Source organism: Ursus maritimus, unplaced genomic scaffold (assembly GCF_017311325.1).
Source record: "Ursus maritimus isolate PB19 unplaced genomic scaffold, ASM1731132v1 scaffold_5, whole genome shotgun sequence".
Taxonomy (NCBI): Eukaryota; Metazoa; Chordata; class Mammalia; order Carnivora; family Ursidae; genus Ursus; species Ursus maritimus.
This window is the reverse complement of record NW_024426663.1, coordinates 10410951-10433581: the sequence shown is the minus strand read 5'-3', so window position 1 is coordinate 10433581 and position 22631 is coordinate 10410951. Positions and strand designations below refer to the sequence as shown.

At 33.5% G+C, this 22631-nt stretch overlaps 1 protein-coding gene and 1 long non-coding RNA gene across 2 annotated transcripts in view; one reads left to right on the top strand and one right to left on the bottom strand.

Moving 5' to 3' along the window:
* Positions 1-21084, top strand: part of LOC103672224 — a 49828-nt gene extending 28744 nt beyond the window's left edge. The window contains exons 4-6 of the long non-coding RNA XR_571134.2: positions 10191-10253; positions 19849-19947; positions 21002-21084. This is a non-coding gene — a long non-coding RNA (uncharacterized LOC103672224). The remainder of the gene's footprint in view (positions 1-10190; positions 10254-19848; positions 19948-21001) is intronic.
* Positions 1-22631, bottom strand: part of ST8SIA4 (ST8 alpha-N-acetyl-neuraminide alpha-2,8-sialyltransferase 4) — an 89988-nt gene that overhangs the window by 62107 nt on the left and 5250 nt on the right. Inside the window, 2 exon segments of the mRNA XM_008700900.2 lie at positions 10980-11237; positions 20991-21122. Of these exon segments, the coding sequence (XP_008699122.1) occupies positions 10980-11237; positions 20991-21122 (390 nt within the window).

Sequence of the window (22631 nt, the reverse complement as noted above, 5' to 3'; positions counted from 1 at the left end):
ATTATTTTCTTCATATTAAATGTGAAGAAACTATGGCTTGGAGAAGTAAATAAATCACTTAAGATTGAATATATATATTAAATGGAAAAGCTGGAACTTGAAATCAGAGCTACCTAATTTAAAGATTTATCTCACTTCAGGTGTTGAAAGAAAGGGTCTCAGTCTCCCCCTCGCTTATCTGGCCTTAGAATATTTCGGCATTGTTTTGGCACACAATAAGTAGATATTTTTCTAAAGATTTTATTCATTTATTTGAGAGAGGAGGAGAGTGGGAGGAGAGGCAGAAGGAGAGGGAGAATCTCAAGTAGACTCCACCCTCAGCGGCACAGGGCTTAATCCCAGGACCCCAAGATCATGACTTGAGCCAAAATCAAGAGTCGGACACTTAACTGACTGAGCCACTTGGGTCCCCCAATAAGTAAATGTTAAAGGAAGAGAATTTCCCACAAGATGATCTGTAAATCACAACTGGAGAAACTGCTCAACACTATAAAGTCAGTGTTTATTTTATTTTGTATTTCTTGACTTTTAATTGTTTTTTCCGATTTTATTAAGATATAGTTGACACATAATATCGTGTAGGTTGAAGGTATACAACACGATGATTTGGTATATATAGATATAGATAGATACAGATATAGATATACAGATACATAATATATGTATATATTATTTTACAAGGATTGTTAACAAGGATTATTAACATATCCATCACCTCACATAGTTACTATTATCTGTGTGTGTGTTTTTATTAGTTGTTTTTTTATCCTACTTTGAAGAATGGCTGGTGCCGTGTGGAAATATCAGACATTATAATGGTATTCCTATTCTGTTTTACATGCTAAGTCATCAGAATTTGAAATGTACCCTAATAAATACAATCTCTCACTGGTCTTCATATTTCAGAGTAAACATACAACTAAAAACCTCTTGATCTAATACAGCACAAACTATTATTTCTAATTGAAAAATACAAGTGTTTCTGATCTTTATTTAAAAATAAAATATTAAACTTTGAGAAGGAGAGGAAAAAGCTCTATTGTTGCTTCCTTCCCTAACTTACTGTGTATACTCGGAAAGTCACTCCAACTCTCCGTTCTATGAAAAAATAGTTTGTTAACCTAAGCCTAACTCACTCAGAGGAACCAGTGGGAATCAGGTTTCTTCAAGATTCATTTTCTGTCATCCAAAAAATGTCACATTTTAAAATGTAGCACATTCGTGTTTATTATCATTTGCCTTTTCCATCTATTATACAATTCATATAATTCCTTTATTTTCTTAATTTGTCTTTTACTCTATCCCTGCTGTCACTATCTTACTTTGCCCCTCATTATCTCCACCTTTAAACTGCTTTCAGTAGTACCATTTTTATCCCTCTCTAATTTATCGATCACCTAGAAATCTTACTGAAATTTAAATTTCATGATGTCATTCCTCCACTGAGTGGCTTTATGAACTACCTGCAAAATGAAGCCAATATCATTAGCAAGGTACCATGGATCCTGTGTTACCTATCTCTTAGCCCCCTTCTCCAGGCCTCATCTGCTTCTATTGACCCATGCAACCATTCTCTTCCAGCATGCTGAAACCATCTGCAGGCCTGGAAAAGCCACTTTCTTCCATGCTCAGGGCCCTTTGTGCATAACAGATCCAGTTTGGACTTGGTCGTGCTCTCTTTTCCCTCCTATCTATATTTACCTTCTCAGTCAACTCAAGTGCTGCTTTTCTCAGGAAATCATCCTTGAGCATCTAGCTTATGTCTCCTGTCTGCCTCATTACCAGTGCTTCCTTCTCTGTATAACTCTAATAAAGCAATTTGCACATTATTAGTCATTACTTTATCTCCTTCACTAGACCATGATCATCTCAAACTTAGAGACTTGCTTTTCATTTTTGTATCTCCAATTCCTGATAAGTAGGTGGACAAAGGAGTTAATGAATAAATTGTAAGAAAGATCAAAGCTATGCTATTTATCACTTGAAGCAATAGGTACTGAAAAGTTTTTATTTAATTTTGGAATAGATATTTTGGGCCTATATCTATTTACAGAGGAGTTTGTTGAAAAATAACAAATACTTTAAATCCAAAACCGAAGACCTTATTTAGAAAGAATCTGTGGAAGGACTGATTAACTGCCCATTTTCTAATGCACAATTGATGTCAGGAAATTAATCTCCACAACATTTTACATTAATATGAATCATAGCATCTAAGCTTGGTTTATCATCTTGCTCTGATGGATTTCATCACATTTTGCCACCTCTAGTATCTTCCTTATTGTGTGCTCTTCCTCTTTTTTATCTTTGATTTTTTTTATCTTTTTCATTTTATCATAGTCCTTTTATCTGTTAATGTGCTTATGCTTCTATGCCTCTAAGTATATTCCCCTTCTGCTTAGAATAACAATAAAACCCCAACAAGAACAAACAAACCAACAAACTCTAAGAGCCTTTCTTGGACTATAGGATACTATGTAAATCCTTAACAGGGTTTAATGATCCTTCATCATGTAATTCCAACATACCTTGACATTTCCTCTTCCACATTGTTTCTTATTATGAACCTAATAGTAGAGTGGTCCCAAACTCTATCTATCCCAAGACCATGGAAATTATTTGTCTTTATGCTTACTGGTCTCTTTGCCTTAAATTCCTCTTTTGCATTTGTTGAATGACAAATCATCTAGATGATTTACTTAGGGTTTTTTGTCATGCTTAATAAAATGCCTTGATACATAAGCAATTGTCTGTGTTTGGACAGATTCCTAGAACTGGAAATAGTGAATAAAGGAATACACTATTTGTGAGGTTTGGTAGACATTATCAACCCGATTTTTGGAATAGTTGTTATCAATTTACATTTTTGAAAGCATTTCATAGGAGTGCCAATATCAACACAACTTTGCACTTAATTTTAAGAGTTTTGAAAATCCTTGCTAGATTGATAGATGAGAAATTGTATCTGTTTAAAATAATGCGTTTTTAGAGAATGGGGTAAGCATTTTAAGACAATGTTTTAAAATTTAAAAGTTCATCACTGTAAAAAAATTATCTCTTCTAGATAAAATCTTGTTATCCAAGGAATTATATGGTTGGGGGAAAAAAGTTAGAGCTTCACTTCAGATCACAATCCATAATAACGTCCATATTTGGTTTTAAGTTAAATTTTAAAAATCATAAAAAATCATAAATAATTATAATAAAATGGGAATTCTGATTTTTTACTTAGAACATAAATTTTATGATTAAAATCAATAGAAATCACAAAGGTAATTAGTTTTATATAAGCTATAAAATTTCATAAATCCAAAATATGAATAAAATATTAAGTAAAAATATGGTAGAAATTAAATGGAGTGAATATTGCATATGTAGTAGAACTATCCCTAAAATATTAAGTGGTTATTTTAATTAAAACAAATTTTTAAAAATCTTTCTAATGCCTTGGACCTGGCTCACTACCAGAAACTTAACTGTTTGTAGTTAACACACTTAAGGACAAACATATCTCTGCGAGCGTAGAGCAGAAAGAATTAAGGCCATTTTCATGAACACACAGAAAAGCAGAAATATTTTTTCTTTCCCAGAAAAGAGCCTATTTTGCTATAAGAATTAGCATTCATAGAAGGTAGAGAGGATGATTTAAAGTTTGCCATAAATTACCCACTAATGGAGAATCAAGAATTGATTGAGTTATAAAAATGCATTGTATCAGTCAAGGGAAGTCAATTCCTCCATCTTTTTCTTTTTTGAAACGTACTACCCCTTCTCTTAGGAAGCTAGATCATTATAAAGTAAAAAATTTTTATCTTATTGCTTTAGTTTCCTGAAGAAGTATATATCTTCACTACAATTATTCCTAATATTATACACTCAGATTTTACAGACACTCCTATCTGAGAAGTGTTCCTGTCTCTTTGCATTCCATATTTTCTTTATGTTATTCAGTGTTAACTGTGTACATATTTGATTAAATTTGGGGAAAGTGTATCTTCTTATTTATTTCAGACAATGAGAATTTGCATTTCTAGTCAATGGCCATTGCTATAGGAAATGCAGTGACAAATTTAATTTTTTACTACAACATTTAAATTAGACAAGATGTGCTTTAGTATCATTCACCACTAAGCTTTACAGTTTATGCATTTCTTTATTATATTTCCCAACTGATACTTAGACTAACATTTTGAAATAATAGGCCTATATTATTATCATCATTGGGCAGTGGACATAATGATGTTTAGATAGGTGTCCAATATTATGCTTCTATTAATTATCAGGAACCCAGCTTTTTGACCCCCCAATATCTAGGGCATTTCACTATATGACTCTTCAGATTTCGGTATTTTCTTTTTAATTGTAAGGATAAATGACCTTTACTTATATATGACTCCTCTTACATATTAATTTTGAAATAGAGTGTACAATAATACATGAACACAAACCACATTTTTCTTAAGTCCTATGTTAACTCTTAAATGCCGTAAATAAACAGCATATACCTCAACATAACAATTTTGGCGTTAGATCCTGAAGATACAGGCTAAATAAATTAAACATATTGGGAATTCCAGCTTGCCTAGAGCTTAGTGTCCATGTATACTGAGATGTTCAATACATTTCCAACCTTAATACACATTAAGAATCACCTGAGCACTGTGATCAAATGCACATTTTTAAATTTTTTTTAAATGTTTTTTTATTATGTTAGTCACCATACAGTACATCCCTGGTTCCTGATGTAAAGTTCGATGATTCATTAGTTGCATATAACACCCAGTGCACCATGCAATATGTGCCCTCCTTACTACCCATCACCAGTCTATCCCATTCCCCCCACCCCCCTCCCCTCTGAAGCCCTCAGTTTGGTTCTCAGAGTCCATAGTCTAATGCACATTCTGATTCAGCAGGTCTGGTACAAGTTCTGAGATTCTGTATTTCTAACAAGCTTCCACGTGATGACAACATTGGAGTTTAGAACTATAATTTGAATAGCCAGATTTACTTATATAAATATATGTACAAATAAAGGTAGATAGATAATTTTAATTGACCTCTCATTGCTAGCTTTATATTTTTAGAAAAAAAAAATATGAACCAAGAGGAAATTAGGAAGGAGTTGGTTAAGCATGGCAGAAACTAAGGATGATGACCAACAAAGGAGAAACCAAGCAAATAGAAGATAGTGATCTAGGTTGGAGGGAAGACGGCACAATATAAAACAGAGAAGAAAGAGGTACGAAGAAAGGAATAAATGAACAAAATTAAATTCGGAATTCCAACTAGCCTGAACAGAAAAAGTGTTTTACAGCTCTTAGTTAACCATTTCTGAATCACTTAAGTCAAACTCGCGATTCCTAGTATCTCTGTTAAGCGCAGTGAGGAGTGGCATATGATGGTCAAAAAATAACAGTCGACGGTTGCAACTGTTAATTAACTCTGCCCGCAGAGGCTTCCACATTATGTCAAAGGTAGCACAGAGCGGGACCCTATTTACTTTGATCAGACTGGACATAGTCCTTCTTCTATAAAAAACCAGTAGGGATGGGTGAGAAGATTACGGAACATGCAATGAGGGTTTGTTCTCCACCATCTGTCAGTATCAATATGAAGAAATACCTGAATTTTTTTGTCATTAGAAAACCATTATTGCTAAGCTCATAAAATTCTTGAGTACAGACAGCACAAATATTAGAACGTACTGTTTTGTAAATTCACATGGGAGTAAATTATCTGAAAAAATTGAAAAATAATTTCAGGAAAATTTAATAGCACTTTAAATATTGTTTTTTTCAAAATCCAAAACAATTTTCACTGCTTAATGTAAGATACACACTGTTAAAATTTACAACCACACAGTTAAAAAATAGATTTTTTAAAGCTACCTTTAAACAGATTGTGTCAAAGTAGCTTTCTAAACCTATTTTCCTTTGTCTATGATATATATAAATGATATATACTGTCTTCTAAACTCCAGATTCTTAAAATTTTACAGCATACTTTTAGATATGTAAATGTGGAATAAACAGGCATAGACTTTGTAGAGCAATTCTATCACTCTGTGGGCCCTGTGAGTAGGGAAATTGTAACAGTTTAGGTAAAAAGATATAGTTTATACAATAATCTCAGTTTCTAAATTAGAAAACTAAACCACAGAAAGGCATACAACTTCATCGAGTATCATCTACAATGAACACTGCTTGGAGTCTTGAACTCTATACTGGACCATGCTTTTCCTGTGCAGCACTGATTCTCTCTCCAACATTTAGCCTATGTCAAGCCTCCCAAATATAAAATATAGAAATTAATATCAATAGGATAATTTCTCTAATGCTTACCATTTTTTGACTTAGTGATGAAGATTCTAGTGATACCATTATTCCTCTTCATGTGATATTAAAAAGAGCTATTGAAATTAAATTTGGCTCAGAGAAAGTACTATTCAGACATCCCACAGATTGTATGTAAACTCTAAATGTGGGTCCAACTATCCTACAATGCAACTCTAGTAGAAGTCACCATGCTCTTTAGAGTGACTTGAATATTATTCCACACTTTGTAAAGTGACTGAGTTTGATGGCTTAGCTAATTTTATAATGTATGTAGCTGTTTGGTATGTTCTGGTTAGTGTATGTCGGGCTGTCAGTTCACGGCACTATACTAATGCCTTGGAATGCTCTATAATATCTTCTTATAATGTATTGTGTGTGACATCTAAAGGTTAGTTACCTATCTAGAGTTCTTCTGGAATATTTCAAAGACTTCATGTAAAATTCTGAGTTTGAACAGTCTCATTCAGTACAGTGAGCATACCTTACATTCCCTTTCAAATATTTGATATCATTCTGCATAATTGGAAATAATAGAGCTGGCCACAGACAAATATTTTACATTTACCATGTGTCTTTAGAGACTTCTCGTTTCAGTGATTATTCCTGACCCCACACAGACAGGCCGCCTGCAAGAAGCAATGTAAAGATAATCATTCTGTAATTGTGCTCCACTCATGACTGGCCCATGGTTGGCACTCATAAAGGTTCGTTGTATGAATAAACTAATGTAGTAAGTTACTAATACTTTTGAGAAAATGATTTAATGTTTATCTTTTAACATATTTTCATTTTAAATGACAATAACAGGGGCGCCTGGGTGGCACAGCGGTTAAGCGTCTGCCTTTGGCTTAGGGCGTGATCCCAGCGTTATGGGATCGAGCCCCACATCAGGCTTCTCCGCTATGAGCCTGCTTCTTCCTCTCCCACTCCCCCTGCTTGTGTTCCCTCTCTCGCTGGCTGTCTCTATCTCTGTCGAATAAATAAATAAAATCTTAAAAAAAAAATGACAATAACAATAATACCAAACGAATGTGTTTCAATGAGTAGAACTGTAGTTAATGTGGTACTTGGATGGGAGAAGAATTTGAGAGAATCTTTTGTGGAGGCCTCTAAATTTCCTGGTTCTATAAATACTGGTAAAAAGGAACGTTTCACAATTTTAAGATCACATATATTTTTCCTTCTTTGGGCTACATACATCATTAAAATGATGTTAGAAGTGTAACAGTAGCCAACTGAATATTTGGAATGTTTTTCTATCAATGAATAAAACAAAGCTATTATTAGGCCTAAAATTGTACTTTTTTTTTCTTTTCTTAAAAATGCCAGAGATACAGATTTTATTGGAAGAGAAGAAAAGCTTATCCCAGACGGGAAAAGAGAATATTGGAGATAAAATTATACATCCCACAGAACATTCTTTCTGTAGAGATCCTGGCCTGTGCCAACTCTGTGAATGCAGAGGCACGTAAAAGGAAGTCATAGTTTCCTCTGGTTTCAAGGTAGCAGATTCAGAGAATTCAAAATGCCTATATCCAGAGAAGTAGGTCTAAAGAATATTAAAATAATATTCCTTTCCTGCCACTTGTGACAACGTGGATTGAGCTTGAGGGTATTATGCTGAGTGAAGTCAGAAAAACACAAATACTATATGGCATCACTTGTGGAATCTGTTATTTAAGTACATTTTCCTGTTATTTAAGAATATATAAATACACACACACATATGCATACATACACATAGATTTTACAAATAAATTCAGTATTTAGTCAGTCATTAGGGAATCAAAACTAGGCTTTAACTTATTTTTCTTTTTCTTTCTTTTTTCTTTCTTTCTTCTTCTTCTTTTTTTTTTTTTTTTTTTTTTGTTACTTTAAACATCATATTGACCAGGGCTTTTATTTTGTGTAATATCCCACTGAAACCAGTATTTAATTTAATTTAATTTAATTTAATTTAATTTATTAATTGATGATACAAACTGCCACTAAAGGAGTACCTCTTTTAGGAGAGGAAATGCATGACAATGTGTGTGTGTGTGTGTGTGTGTGTGTGTGTGTGTGTGTGTGTGTTTGATATGGATGGGAAACTATTGCAAGGAATGAGGCTCTGATTGAGTCTTAAAGAAAAAGTCCTTCATGGTGTTCTAGGGTGAAAGAGACACGTGCACAATAGTGAATGGCCAAACATACTTGGGGAAGGAAGGAAAAGGTAGTTAGCACATAGATGATGAGACAGAACTCCATGAAAAAGACAAGAGCTTTAGGAAGGATTGAAGTTTGGTATAATGATATGTCACTGAAAACTACTGTGTCCATGAGACTCCAATGAATGAGCTCCCCAAATAGCAATTATACAACCGACATGGTTTTCCTGCAGAGATTATTTGTTTCTAATCATAAGTGGACTCTTGCTAAAGTTTTCCTTGTAAAATCAGAAACCTTATCCTAAACTAAAACAGAAACACTTCCCTAGTACATACTTTAATCTAGAATATTCCAACTTTAATTTTTGGAAGCTAATAAAAAATAGGAGGAAAAGAAAACAAAAATAATTATGGTGATAATTTTCATGTCTTCATTAAGATGATTATCTTCAGTTTTTATACTTCTTGGTAACTCCATAATACAGTTATAAACTTAAAGGACTGGTCATTATTTTGTTCTTGTTAAATAAGTTTTAAAAATAATCATAGTTTAGAAAAGGATAAATAACCTCTTGAAGTTCTATTCCTAAAAACACTTCACCATTTGCAAATGCTCAAGTAAGTGACCACGAGTAAGTGACTTACAACAGGCAGATAATAGAGTTCTGGAGATATAATGCACAATATAGTGATTATAGTTAATAATACTGTATTATAGACTCAACGTTGCTAAAATAGTAGGTCTCAGTCGTTCTTACTACAAGAAAGAAGTGGTAATTATGTGAACTGACAGAAGTGTTAAGACTACAGTCTTAATTTCAGAATCAGAAGTGTGGGGGAACCTAATAAGTAACATAGATTCCAGGGTTAAAGCTTAGAGGGATGTAAGAACAAGGTCAGTCACGTGTATACCCTGTATAGAAAATTCTCTTCACATTGCAACAATTTCCACTTCTGCTGTAAAATCTTTACTTCTTCATTTTTCCTGACCTCTGATTTTTAGTCTCTTCAGAAATTCTAGAAGCCTTAGTTTTTCTTCACAACCATACTTCACATAGACTTCAATGTTTGGAGCTCATTACCTCCATTTCCATTGTCATTCCCTAATTGAATATTTTTACCTTCTCTTTGGACACAATTTTGTTTGTATATCTACATGTTGACAGAGTTCCCCCTGACTCAGTCCAATCAATTTAAGAGTTCAGGGTTTTAAAGGCGCAACTGATATACAATCAATCTCTGATACTGGATCCAATTGAGAAAACATAAGATAATAAAGTAAAATGTTTGTAGTTATATTCATTATTATGAAATGCATTCAGCTGACAGTGTTCTATTATAATTTTTCATGGCTATTACTGTTTTATGAAAAATTTTTGTCTATTTATGATTAATACTTATATAATTAATTATATTTATTTTTAAGACTATATTTCAAAAAAGTTCTTACAAGATCTATACTTTTACAGGCTGAATTCCAGCATAACCTCAAGACTTCAGGTTATCAACATAGCAAATCGGTATACTGTCCTATCTATCTTTACATTGAGCTATTTCATATTTCAACATACATACTTCATTCATTCAGCAAATTTTCCTGAAGAACTAAAACAAGCCAAAAAATATGTCCAGATGCATGAATTGGAAATGAAAAACCAGTATCTATGATGTCATCACAATCCCATTTCTATTGCTGTGTTTCTTTCAGTTAATCTAAAGTTAACCAAAGACATGACTCATCAAACATCTGCTGACCATCAGTGGAAAACAGGTATGTTTAATTATGTGAGAAAACTCAAAAACTAAAATACACTAACATACACACATACCACATATTAAGAATAATGCAGGCAATTTGGTGTAAGATAGCAAATGTAAACTTGTTTATATACTTTATAAAAACTTGCTTTATAAACCTGCTATATTCTTAGAATCTGCTAAATAATTGTCATTAAAAGGGTAAAATTACTTACATCTATTACATCATTACATAGAAAAGTTCATAATCTATGAATAAATTAATAAAATTTATTGTATATAAAAAGGGTTACAAATATAATCAAGTGGATTAAATGAATTACTCCATTCACTAATGTAAAAATTAACTACTAATTAACTAATAATTAACTATTAACTATATTAGTGAACGAATTAATTAAAATTAAATTAATGGACATAAAGAAAAACTATTAATAAAAGTCATTTTCCTGTGTATTAAATCTGATAGAACTGTCATTTGGAAAAAAAAAAAAAGCTGGTGTGAAGCTTACTGCTACAATAAGATCACCTTTCCTTTAAATGATACAGTAATTTTAATTTTATATCCCGGGGTAAATGTAAATTTGGATACTACACAGAAAAACACATCATAAAACGTATTTGAGCTTTCAATAATCCTTAATAGTAATATTAGACTTACACATTTCTGTCAGCCTTCTATACATCAGTAAAACATCTTCGAAGAAATTATAATCTTTAGGAACAGAAGAAAGCTCACCTTATTACAAAATTGTGATTGTCAATCTCCTTTCCACATTCGCTATCTAGCAGAATGCCAGAATTTCCAACAACTGCACAGGTCTTAAATCTGCGATTTTTCATTGGTGAAACTTCAGGTAGGAGACTGTGAAGATCCTGAGAAATATTTAGTGTCCGGCGCCTGTCTAGCACATAGTGTATGACATCACCAGGCTTAAAACTGCTCTTGACCACTGAGACATCTCTTTCCGCATCTAGGAAACGAAGAATGTTCTTCCTATATTGAAATACAAGAAAGTTTTTCATTAATGACAACATATCCAAGAACTGGTGATATCATGTACAAAGTAACATACGATAAAATGTAAATTGGTACATTACTAATCTTAAATTGTCAGGTGGTAATTAAACCAACCAATTAAGTAGATTCTATTGATACTGAATTTGTTTTTAAAAATTCATTTGCATATAGTTTCTCAATGATTTGATAAATAAATATAATATATATATATATATATATATATATACACACATATATATTTATAGAGTGAAAAAAGAAAATGACAACTTAGTTTATTCTGGTGCAGCCACTGTGGAAAACAGTATGGAGGTTCCTCAAAAAGTTAAAAATAGAACTATCCTACAGCCCAGCAACTGCACTACTAGGTATTTACCCAAAGGATACAAAAATACTGATTCAAAGGGGCACATACACCCCAATGTTTATAGCAGCACTGTCAGCAATAGGCAAATAATGGAAAGAGCCCAAATGTCCATCAACTGATGAATAGATAAAAAATGAATAAAAAAGATGTGATATAGATAGATAGATAGATAGATACTGAGCCATCAAAAAGAATGAAATCTTGCCATTTGCAACAATGCGGATGAAATTAGAGTATATTATGCTAAGCAAAATCAGTCAGAGAAAGACAAATACTGTATGATTTCACTCATATATGGAATTTAAGAAACAAAACAGATGAATATAGGGGATGGGAAAAAAAAAAAAACAGAGAGAGGGGCAAGCCCACAAGAGATTCTTAACTATAGAGAACAAACTGAGGGTTGCTGGAGGGAAGGTGGGCAGGGAGATGGGCTAAGTGGATGATGGGTATTAAGGAGGGTGCGTATGGTGAGCACTGGGTGTTACATGTAAGTGATGAATCACTAAATTCTACTCCTGAAACCAATATTACACTATAAGTTAAGTAACTAGAATTTAAATAAGAACTTGAAGAAAAAAAATAAGAAAAATTAGTTTATTAAATAAAATGAAAATACTATGACTTGACTGCATAACTAGATATTCTGCTAGCTTTAATTATTTCTCTATAGCCATTTTGTTTAATGTTGTCTAGTTAAGGTAAATAGAAATAAGCTAAAATGGTTTGGAATTATATCTTATTTAACTCTATTAAAAGGATTAAGCTTTGCAATAAATTCATACACATTAATCCAAATCATGTGTATATTACAATTATTTGAAGAAGAGTTAAAACTATACTATATGAAAGTTTCCTTTGAAGCTTAAGAATCCAGGAAGAAAAATGGGTATGTTAGAGGAAAAAATGTTTAGATAGAACACACTAGGCCCAGCAGAGATGGCTAATTGTTCCTTAATGTTCTTCCTGTCTTCCTTTTAGTACTTCAATCTTCTAAGTTTTACTCAGGCACATGAATCCTCAGCTGCAAATTTCCAAGTGTACAAGCCCAAGTGCAGCTGGGTTTGGTCATGTGAGTTAGTTTTCTTACATGGGATATGAGTGGATCATGTGCATGGCTATACAAGAGAGAAATAAACTTCCAACTTGTTTGATCCACTGTATTTTAAGACACCACTTTTTTTTTATGGAAGCTTAGCCTATCTCATACATAATAAAGAAACTGATAACAGATGTGAGATGCTGTATAAACAAATATGTAAATGCTAAGTTAGATGACGGAAAATGAAGAAAAAAAAAGATATAGCTGGCTGGAAAGCTAGCAACCTAGGCATGATACAGCAAAACATCTGATAAAATGATTGTCTACGTTAATTTGGAAGTCAAATCCTATACCTAATAAGCCGTTGCTCTTGGAGAAATGGTTAAAAAATGTTTGCATGTTGTTTTATGTTAGTTGCTCCTTCTGGCAAGGCACTAAAAGAAGCAAAGTTAGGCATGAAATAGCCAAGTTACAAGCTCAGAAGGAAAAGGAATATCTCTGGTAGTGACCTGTATATAAACTGTGTGAAAGTCTAGTAATTGGGACCTCCAAAATGTTTCTAATACCCCGGTTAGCAAGAGATACAACTATAGATCAGAGCCATCCCAGGAGCAAGAGTCATTGTCTTCCCACCTAAGTTTATAGATTCAAATGAGTTAGGAGGGAAATTGAGGGAAAGGAGGGATAGGCTAGAATGGAGGTGAGTCAGAGGCTGAGGAACTGTTCAGAAGAAATCTTTGGGTGAAGTTATTTGTATCGGTAATTAAGTACAAGGAAATGGCCCAGGAGCCTACTAAGTTTTTGAGGGAATTATATAGCCAAAGAAACTATGAGCCTGCCTACAGAAATCTGAGATCACCTCATCCTCAAGCTACCAAACTTATGCTAGAAGCAATCTGAGAAAGCTCTCTCCAGCCTGAAGATTAGATATTATTTACTGAAGTGCTCTTATTGTAAGCTTGTATTTTCAAAGTGCTAAAAACAACACCATTATTATAACATTTAAGATATGACAGGCATGTTTTCCTTTACTGCTGTTACTGGTTAAGCTCTATCACATTCATAAATTTTATTAATCAGCACAATATGACCTACTCCCATTACTCCACCAAAAGGGCAATTCTCCCAATCACACTTACAAGCCAGAAGCATGACTAGCAAGAAGGGATGGAAAATAACTCAAACCTTTCTTTTCATTTTATTTTGGTTTGCTTTAAATAGGTCCCAGTTTAATGTGTAGTCTTATTAGAAAACCAGTTGACTGAAAACTTTGGCCAAGTTTGATACACAAGGGATATAGATGTCCATTAACTCTCTGGAAAAGAAGATACTCTTTGAATTTTTTTCTTCAATCAGAATATGAGGTTCATAAGTAGAATTTATATAGGAAAACTTGTATAAATGCCCTACAAATGAAATTTAGAAATTAATAGTAATGATATCAGGCACCATAACAGTTCATCTTAACAAAGTACAGATTATATATGAAGACAATTCCCAGGGAAATCAGCAACTTTCAAGTGTATGAACTGCAGAAAACTGAGAAGTCTTTCCTTAGGTTAAGCACATATAATTCTTCACAAAAGTTAACTAGCACCAAGAACAGCAATCCATAGAAACTTTTGTACATACTTATTAACTACCATTTGTTTGTTTGGGGAAAAAATTCAGTAATGCCTGACACCTGTATTTCAAAAAAAAATCTCATTTCCTGTGGAAATGACAAGGCTGGCTCTAAAATAAAAACTGCACGGATGTGGTCAAATCGCCAAACTAACTGGTATTGTCATTTTCCTTTGAACATAGTTTAAAGGTGGTGTTATAGATACTTGAAGATGTAACTCATAAGCAGTGAAATGTTTGCAAGTGTGAAGTGAATAGACCAGAGATCCATATTTGAAAGAAGACTCTTTAACTTGGAAAACCAAAAGGGAAAATCCCTTTATTCATGAAACAAGTTAACACTTATAAGCTTGTCAACTGATAGTACAAGGGACTTTCCAATAACACCACCTTTGCTGTGTTATAGAAATTTAGCAGCAAAGTATTTTAAACATAGGTGTTTTACATTCCTGAGTATAATAGAACATCTTTAATTTGTTCACTCTTAGGGAAAATTGATGTAAAAAAAAAAGTGAACAGTAAGAGTTCAGCGAAATTTTAAGGGCACCTGGGTAGCTCAGTTGGTTAATCTTCTGCCTTCGGCTCAGGTCCTGGAATTGAGCCCTGTGTAGGGCTCCCTGCTCAGTGGGGAGCCTGCTTCTCCCTCTTCCTCTGCCCCTCCCTGGGCTCATGCTCTCCCTTTCTCTCTCTCTCCAATAACTAAATAAAATCTTAAAAAAAAAAAGTTCAGTGAAATTTCAAAAGATACCACATTGCCTAACTCTTGAGGTAAACAACATAATTATTAAATGCAGATAATACTATGTGTTCTTCCAATACTATTTTATAGGCTCAACAATTGTTTATTCCATTAGAGCAGTATTTGCGTTTTTAAACTGACAGAAGGGTGAAAGGAAACCTTGAATGTCTCCAGTATGTTCTTTTTCTTATATTGAACTAAACTTTTAGTTTCCATCTTAGGGCTTACAGCTATGCATTGAAAGTTATTTGAGCTAAGATTCCTGGTGTAGGATTCAAAAAAAACTGAAAATAATTGCTATGAGTGAGCAATATTGTGGCTTCAATGCTTAGTATTTTTTTGGGGGGGGGGAACAATAAGGAAAGGTTAGGGTTTTTTTTTTTTTCTCCCTAGCAAGCTGTAGGCATTTTTTATCTTATTTTTTATGTTTTTAAGATTTTTATTTTTATTTTTTTTTTGAAGATTTTATTTATTTATTTGACAGACAGCCAGCGAGAGAGGGAACACAAGCAGGGGGAGTGGGAGAAGAAGCAGCTCTGCTGGGAGCCTGATGCGAGGCTTGATCCCAGGACCCTGGGATCATGCCCTGAGCCGAAGGCAGAAGCTTAATGACTGAGCCACCCAGGCGCCCCTGTTTTCAGATTTTTATTTACTAATTTGAGAGAGAGAGAGAGAGAGAGAGAGAGAGAGAGAAAGCATACACACAAGCATGGAGGGTAGGGGAAGAGGGAGAGGGACAAGCAGAGTTCTTGGTGAGCACAGAGCCCAACTTGGGCTAGATCCTAGGGACCCTGGGATCATGACCTGAGCCCAAGGCAGACACTTAACCAACTGAGCCACCCAGGTACCGCTAGGCATTTTTTAGATTTTGGAGTATGTAATGGACTATAAAAAGTTCTGTGGATTTGCTAAGTCTAGTTGTTATTCATACTGTAAATATATGAAAAAAAGAAAACTAGCCCTTAAATATAATTAACTAAATGTCATTGGAAGCATGAAAATCTCTTACAGTGAACTAAACAATATTTTCAGTATCACCAAGAAGAACATATATGCTTTTGCTTAGATAATTGACATAAATGAAGAGAGCAGATTAAACAAAATCATTTCAAAATGAGAGACAGAAATTCAGTTTAACTTCTAGGTTCCAAAGAAACATGAATCAACAAAAGCTAAAGCTTAATATGCAGGCTGTCTCAATACTAGCTTTCCTGATACGTGGTCAAGTCATTACCAGATATTTAAAGCAAGGGGTTATGTTTTCCGTGTGTGACTGAAAAGAGCAACAACAACAAAAAAGAACCCTTATAGGTCTTTAACTGTCATTTTGTGGGCATCATGTAACTTTTGAAACCCTATTAATAAGCAAAAACCTAAATCCAGCAACTGTTTTAATGTTAAAGATAACTGAAAGAATCTGAAAATATGTTTCACTTTCAGGAAGACTAAAAATCTTAGTCATAAAGACTATTTTTTGTTAGGCAATGCTGGTTTAAACTGAAAGGCTGGTTGAGACTGTTCAACTGACAGGAATAGATTCTATACAGAAACTTTTCAACTGAATTTTCAACTAGAACTTCCCTTTCAACATCACACATCACTTGAAATAGCAGCTGCAGAGTTCCAGAGAATTAATTTACTAAACATTGTTTTCACTTGTGAAATGTTAAATATAGCTAACCTATCACCAGGTGCCACTCTTTCTTCTCTGTAGGTTTCTTGTCAACAACAAGCATACGTGCTGTGGCAACTAAAATTTAATCTAAATGACACTGTTGACTCCATCAGTGAGCATTGTTAAGACAAATCTTACAGCTGGAATGCAACACAAGTTGAGAAGCAAATTAGGTTATGATACATATATTAGGAATCAGTTTTTGCAAACTTTGGGCTTTAGACAAAAATCACGGAATCAATGCAATTGTTACTAATGTGGTTTACTAAAAAGAAATTTAAAAAGGTTTAAGAAGTGCCGAGTGTTTCATTATGCCTCCAAAAAAGCAGAGAGAACACACAATCTTTTGTCTCAAAGATTATTTTCACAAGGCAGCATTCTTCAAAGCACTGAAAGAACATAACCTGTAGCTTGTTAGGGCTTCTGCGCTTAGGGTCCCAGCTGTTATAGAGAGATATTCTAGTATCAAAGAAAAATCCTACACAGCCAAATGAAAAGGCAAAATGGTCTCAAAATGCTTGAAGAAAAGCATCTTTTAGTTTAAATTACACCTCAGATGGCCATTTGATTATTTGACCCAGCATTTAGTAATATTGGATGAATACTATATTTGATTATTTCGGAGCAAAAAACCTCTCCACTGTGTGTACTCCATTAGGCTGCATTTTTAGTATTAAAATAGAGTCCTCCAAGAAATTTGTTTCATGATAAGAACTTTGGTTCTTGTTAGATAGGCCTAGCTTTGAAGCTTCACTGTGCCACTAACCAGTTGTGTGACCCAAGATGTGCTCCTCTGGCTACTTACTGAACAAAGTAAGTAGAAGAACTGTATGTGGACCTTTCTCTTAAGTAAATCAGTGAATACAACAGCAAGTTCTTTTTGGTAGGTAAGCATATATAAATTTGCAGTTATGTTTAGTTAACCTGCAAGTTTGATCTGTTTAAAAACCTTGACATGTGATAATGCTGACTTGAAATAGTCTAGTTATGATGTGTCTTGATGAGTAGCTGAGCTCACACATCTCTATGCATCCACATCTGGTATTGTAATTCTTTAGGTTTCTATTCAACCTATGAAGAATGAGGGGGGAAAAGAAAAGAAACAACCCGACGATGGGGAAAAAAGGGTCAAGTCACAAGTGTTGAACATGACCAAATACTCTCTGGGTAAATGTTTATAGATTTACTCACAAACATCTGATGCATCTTAAATATGTAATTTCTTAGTCTACAATAACAAAGAACAAACTACTACCAATAGAATCAAGTCCTTAACCAAGGTAATTATTTTAATTGTGAAGTTATCTGTGGAGTGGATAAACTCTTCTAAATCTTGATGAATTTTCAAAGCACACTGAAGGTGGAACCATCTCCCTCAAAAAACTCCCCAGAGGTACGGTTGTTTGATGAACACATATGAATCAATTCTTGATGTGTTTATGAAAGTAGCAGAGTATATATAGGGCTGAAAAAATTAATAAGAAAAACATCATTTCTACAAATATAGGGAAAAACAACTTATCATCAGTGACTGCTTCACATGTTAATGCAAATAGATAAATAATTTATTAGGAATGTCACAAGAGCATTATAAGTTTAATGAGATTTTTAAAATGAGAAAGATTTGTAAGCATGGTTTAATCATGTAAGATCAAAAATAATTAGTTGTAATATCTTAATCAGAACTTCAAAGTAGAATTTTAAAAACACTTGAAAAATATGCCCACACCCACTCACAGAGACCAAGTAATGTGGTTCTTCATAAATGTTATAGATGTGGGGAAGAAATAAAGAAAGATAATAATCCAAATTAGTTTATGGTTAGTTTCCAGTATGACTTAAGAAAAACAAGAGCTAAGCTAACAATCAGACATTTTCATATTCTAAATTTTTTATTACGGGTGTCAAGCTGATTAATACTCACAAGTCACTAATGCTATAGGCAATTATAATTTTTATGAACTGTTTTCATTTTGTACAATAGTGGTTTTACAAATTATAATTTCCTTGTAAGGAAGTGACAACTTTGTATCTATTATTCAATATTTGCTCCATGTTTTATTGTTTACTTGTTCATCTGTTAGGGAGAATCATACGAAAAGAGTACTAACATTTCATACATATTATCAGCTGTTATAATTGAAAACAGATCACCTTCACAGATACGAATGCAATCTTCATTAATTTGTAAAATTGCAATAATGATTTTCTTGGCTCAATTTATGTTTAATACCCTTAGCTTAAATATCTTAAAAATAGCAAAATGTACCTCTGTAGCCTCATTTTTGTATAGATACTGGGAAGGCATGGCCATATATATTAATTAAACTATTGTTAACTACTTTTTTTAATTTACTTATTAGACTTTACCTTATCTGATATAATATTTAGATATATTAATTAAACTATTACAATTCCTTATTTTACTTTACTTTCTTCCATTACTTTCCTTTACCTGATCTGTATAGCCTTACCTAATTGGCTCCCTTCTTGCCAAATCTTTCAGTCTGAAAGTTCCTTCTGAGACATCCTTATAGAGCAAGTATTTCCTTTTTAAATCACCCATATGTCTCTCTTTCCAATCTACCTCCAAGAAATACGAATCCTTGTTCTTTCTAAACTAAACCACACCTATATTTATGACCTCATGTACTCCCATTTTCTGTAGCTTTTCCTTCATAAGTATTTCTTTTAGGGTTTCTAAATTCAAATGTGTATATAGGGAAGTGAGATAGTGAGGAAGATAATATGTATCAAGAAAGAAGGGAACCCCAGGTGGAAAAACGTGAAGCTGAAGAGATCATGGCTACAACTGGCCTCCGCCAACTAGTTCTCAGGGGGCATACAGGTCCAGAGTTGTCAAATTTTTCATTTTCTCAAGAGTATGAAAATCTGTACTTTTATAAGGAATCTCCTAATTTTAATATTGGTTTTAAGGGTTTTTATTTACCCAGTTGAAATAAATCTGACTTGCTGACCATATTCTACCCAGAACACACCAATTTATAAGCTCTGTCATCAGACCCTACTCATTTCCTCATTCTTGTACTCTGCCTACAAATACACAAAATTTCCCATAACTAAAAGCAACCAAGCACATACCATTTGATATTGCCATGGTCTGATTCCTATTTCCTGTTCCAGTCACTTTCAAAGCTTCAAAACGAACGATTCCTGTATTTCCCTGGCACCCATCTTTTTGAAAATTTTCCAGAAAATCTTCCAAGTGTATTTCAGCATGTGGTGAGTATATTTGCCACAATACATTTTATGATTTGCTATGCATACTCTAAAGATGAGGGTTAGCCGACTCTTCCTTCAAGTTGCCCATGAGCTACACTACATGTCAGTATGATCCAAGAAGTGAGTTGATAGAAACTCAGACACCAGATCAATGACTTATCCTCGTAACCACTTACAAAATCTGTGTAATAATGTTCGTTCATTGAATAATTAGCATTTTGACAATATGAAATTGCAATGATTTTATTATGTAAAGGATAGTTCTTGAAATTTTTAAAGAGTTTGATTTACTGAAATGTTCTGATTTAAACATACCAACCAATATAGCAATGTAGTTGTAGGGAAACATGATGCATTTGCTCCCTCCATGCTCAGGAAGGTCTGGCCCTAACCTTCTTATTAGTTGTAAGATTATACTAGAACAAAATAAGATAAAATAGATATATGCAGGCATTGAGTTTGATTTCAAGAGCTTGTTTCAGGCAAAAATGCCAAAATCTTACAAAGAATGAACCAGTGCTCTAGAAAACTTATTTTCTGACTTTTGCCAATTTAGGATATAATTATTGAGACTTTTATTACAGGAACTCACATAGAAATATCCATTTATAGGGTAAATCAAATTTATTTATAATAGCAAAATAGGAGTTGAATAGGCTCTATTTTCATCCAGTGTGAAAAGAACCAAGATAGGTATGAAGACTTAATAAGGAAGTTAAAGATAATTTTCAAAATATATGTCCATCCTAAGTAATAGAATAAAAGTCTATTAAATGTTAGTATTCTGTTGAAGATTTTATTCCATTAGAATAAAGACAGTATATTCAAAACTCACATATTCATCCTTAAACTTCTGACTGCATAATGATTTCTGTTTTATGGTTTCTTATCCTTCATTGATCAACATTAAGTAGAGCTGGTTCACTCTTTTATTAAAGTCTTCACACTTAAACTATAAATCAAGCATTCAATGTAAGTTTGCCAAGCCCAATGTATTTGAGAACATGATGTGAAATTTATTATGGCTTATTAAAGAAACTCACCTTATTTCCAGGACCAAAGAGGAATTGATTTTCCAACCTTCTACAGAGTGCTGGAAGATTGAAGAGCCAGCCTTTCGAATGATTTTATCAGAACTATTGACAAGGGATCGACTCAAACACAGTTCACCATCTCTGAAACAAAACAAAAAATGCCAGCTCTGTGAAAGCAAGAAGTTTATCTAAGTAGCATAATACATAATTTGATTTGGATTACTGGTGACAATTTGTCGATTCAACTTATTCTTCATGATAGAAGAAGTATGAGATTGCTGAAAGGTATTACAAGAAATAAGAGAATATGATTTTATCAGGATAATCGTTACACTTATTGTCTTTGAAATAAAGACATTTTTCATATGAAGAAAAGGCCTTTGTGGTGTTTAAAGGAAAATAAAAGTCTTCAAACTCGATCCTCCCTCCCTGTTGTGTTTAGACAATAGGGACAGGAAGTTTGGCCACTTCTCCTGCATCTGTATAATTGTGACTCCCAAGATTGTCATTTTATTTTTACAACAGAAAGAGATTTTGTTTTGGAGTAAGAAGACTTTGGAATATCTGGTGATCTGGGCATGCTGGTGATTCTTTCACTTGCTAACCTATATGTCCTTGTATAATATTCTCTTTCTAGGCTACAGCGGCCTTGCCTTATCATGAAAATTGCAGTAACATTATCTACCATGCAATGACTTTGTGAGAATTCAGTGGGAGTCTGCATGTGAAGTAATTTAGAAAGCACTATTGAAGTGCTAATTTCTAAAATTACATTGAGTCTAGAATCATCCCAACAATGAGACACTTTCCTGATGGTGGTGGTGGGGAGACAGAGACTGTAATGAGGAGAAAGAGAACTCATTCAGTAGCCAATTTTAATGGTATTTTCTATTGCATCACACACACAAAGTCAACTGTGTTACTCCTTTCAGTCAATATTGTCAGGCAAGTATATAGGTGGCATGGTGGTTCTGGTCATAGTGATGACAGTGAGAGATACCTATGATAGCATTTGTATCATTAGGACAGTTATAGCGGAACCAGTTTATTGTTCTATAGACTCTTTTCTTAGTACCTTATAGCTATAAACCCAGACTAAGAGAAACAAAATGCTACCTGTTTATAGTATAGCCCTTTCAGTATCTGCATTTATTTCTTCACATGTTACCTCTTACTTTTTTAAAATCTCAAAAATAGAGTTAAAAAGTAATATGACTATTTGCTCAGTCACAAAGTCTAAAACTGTGGTTATTATGTAGGCAATCCTCTCCTACTATCAATGGAAACATTGCCTGTGTAACAGCTGTTAGATGAATTCTGTAATTAGAGCCTTATAGTTTGGTATTTTGGTTTGCATTCTTTTTTAAACATGTAGTTCCAATTTGAAGCAACTCAAAGCATCACATACAGCTACTCCCTGTGAAATTTAGAACTCTATAAAAATCAATATTTTAAACTATCCTACTGATGAAAATGATACACTTGCATGCCTATGAATGACCAATAATAATCATTTTACAGAGGTCATTTAGGATGCTAGGATACATAGGGTGCAATTTACTACTCAGTAGCCCCGAAGTCAATTTTTATATTACATGTTTAATGATAATAACTATATATGAATAAGAACATGGATATATACGAAGAACC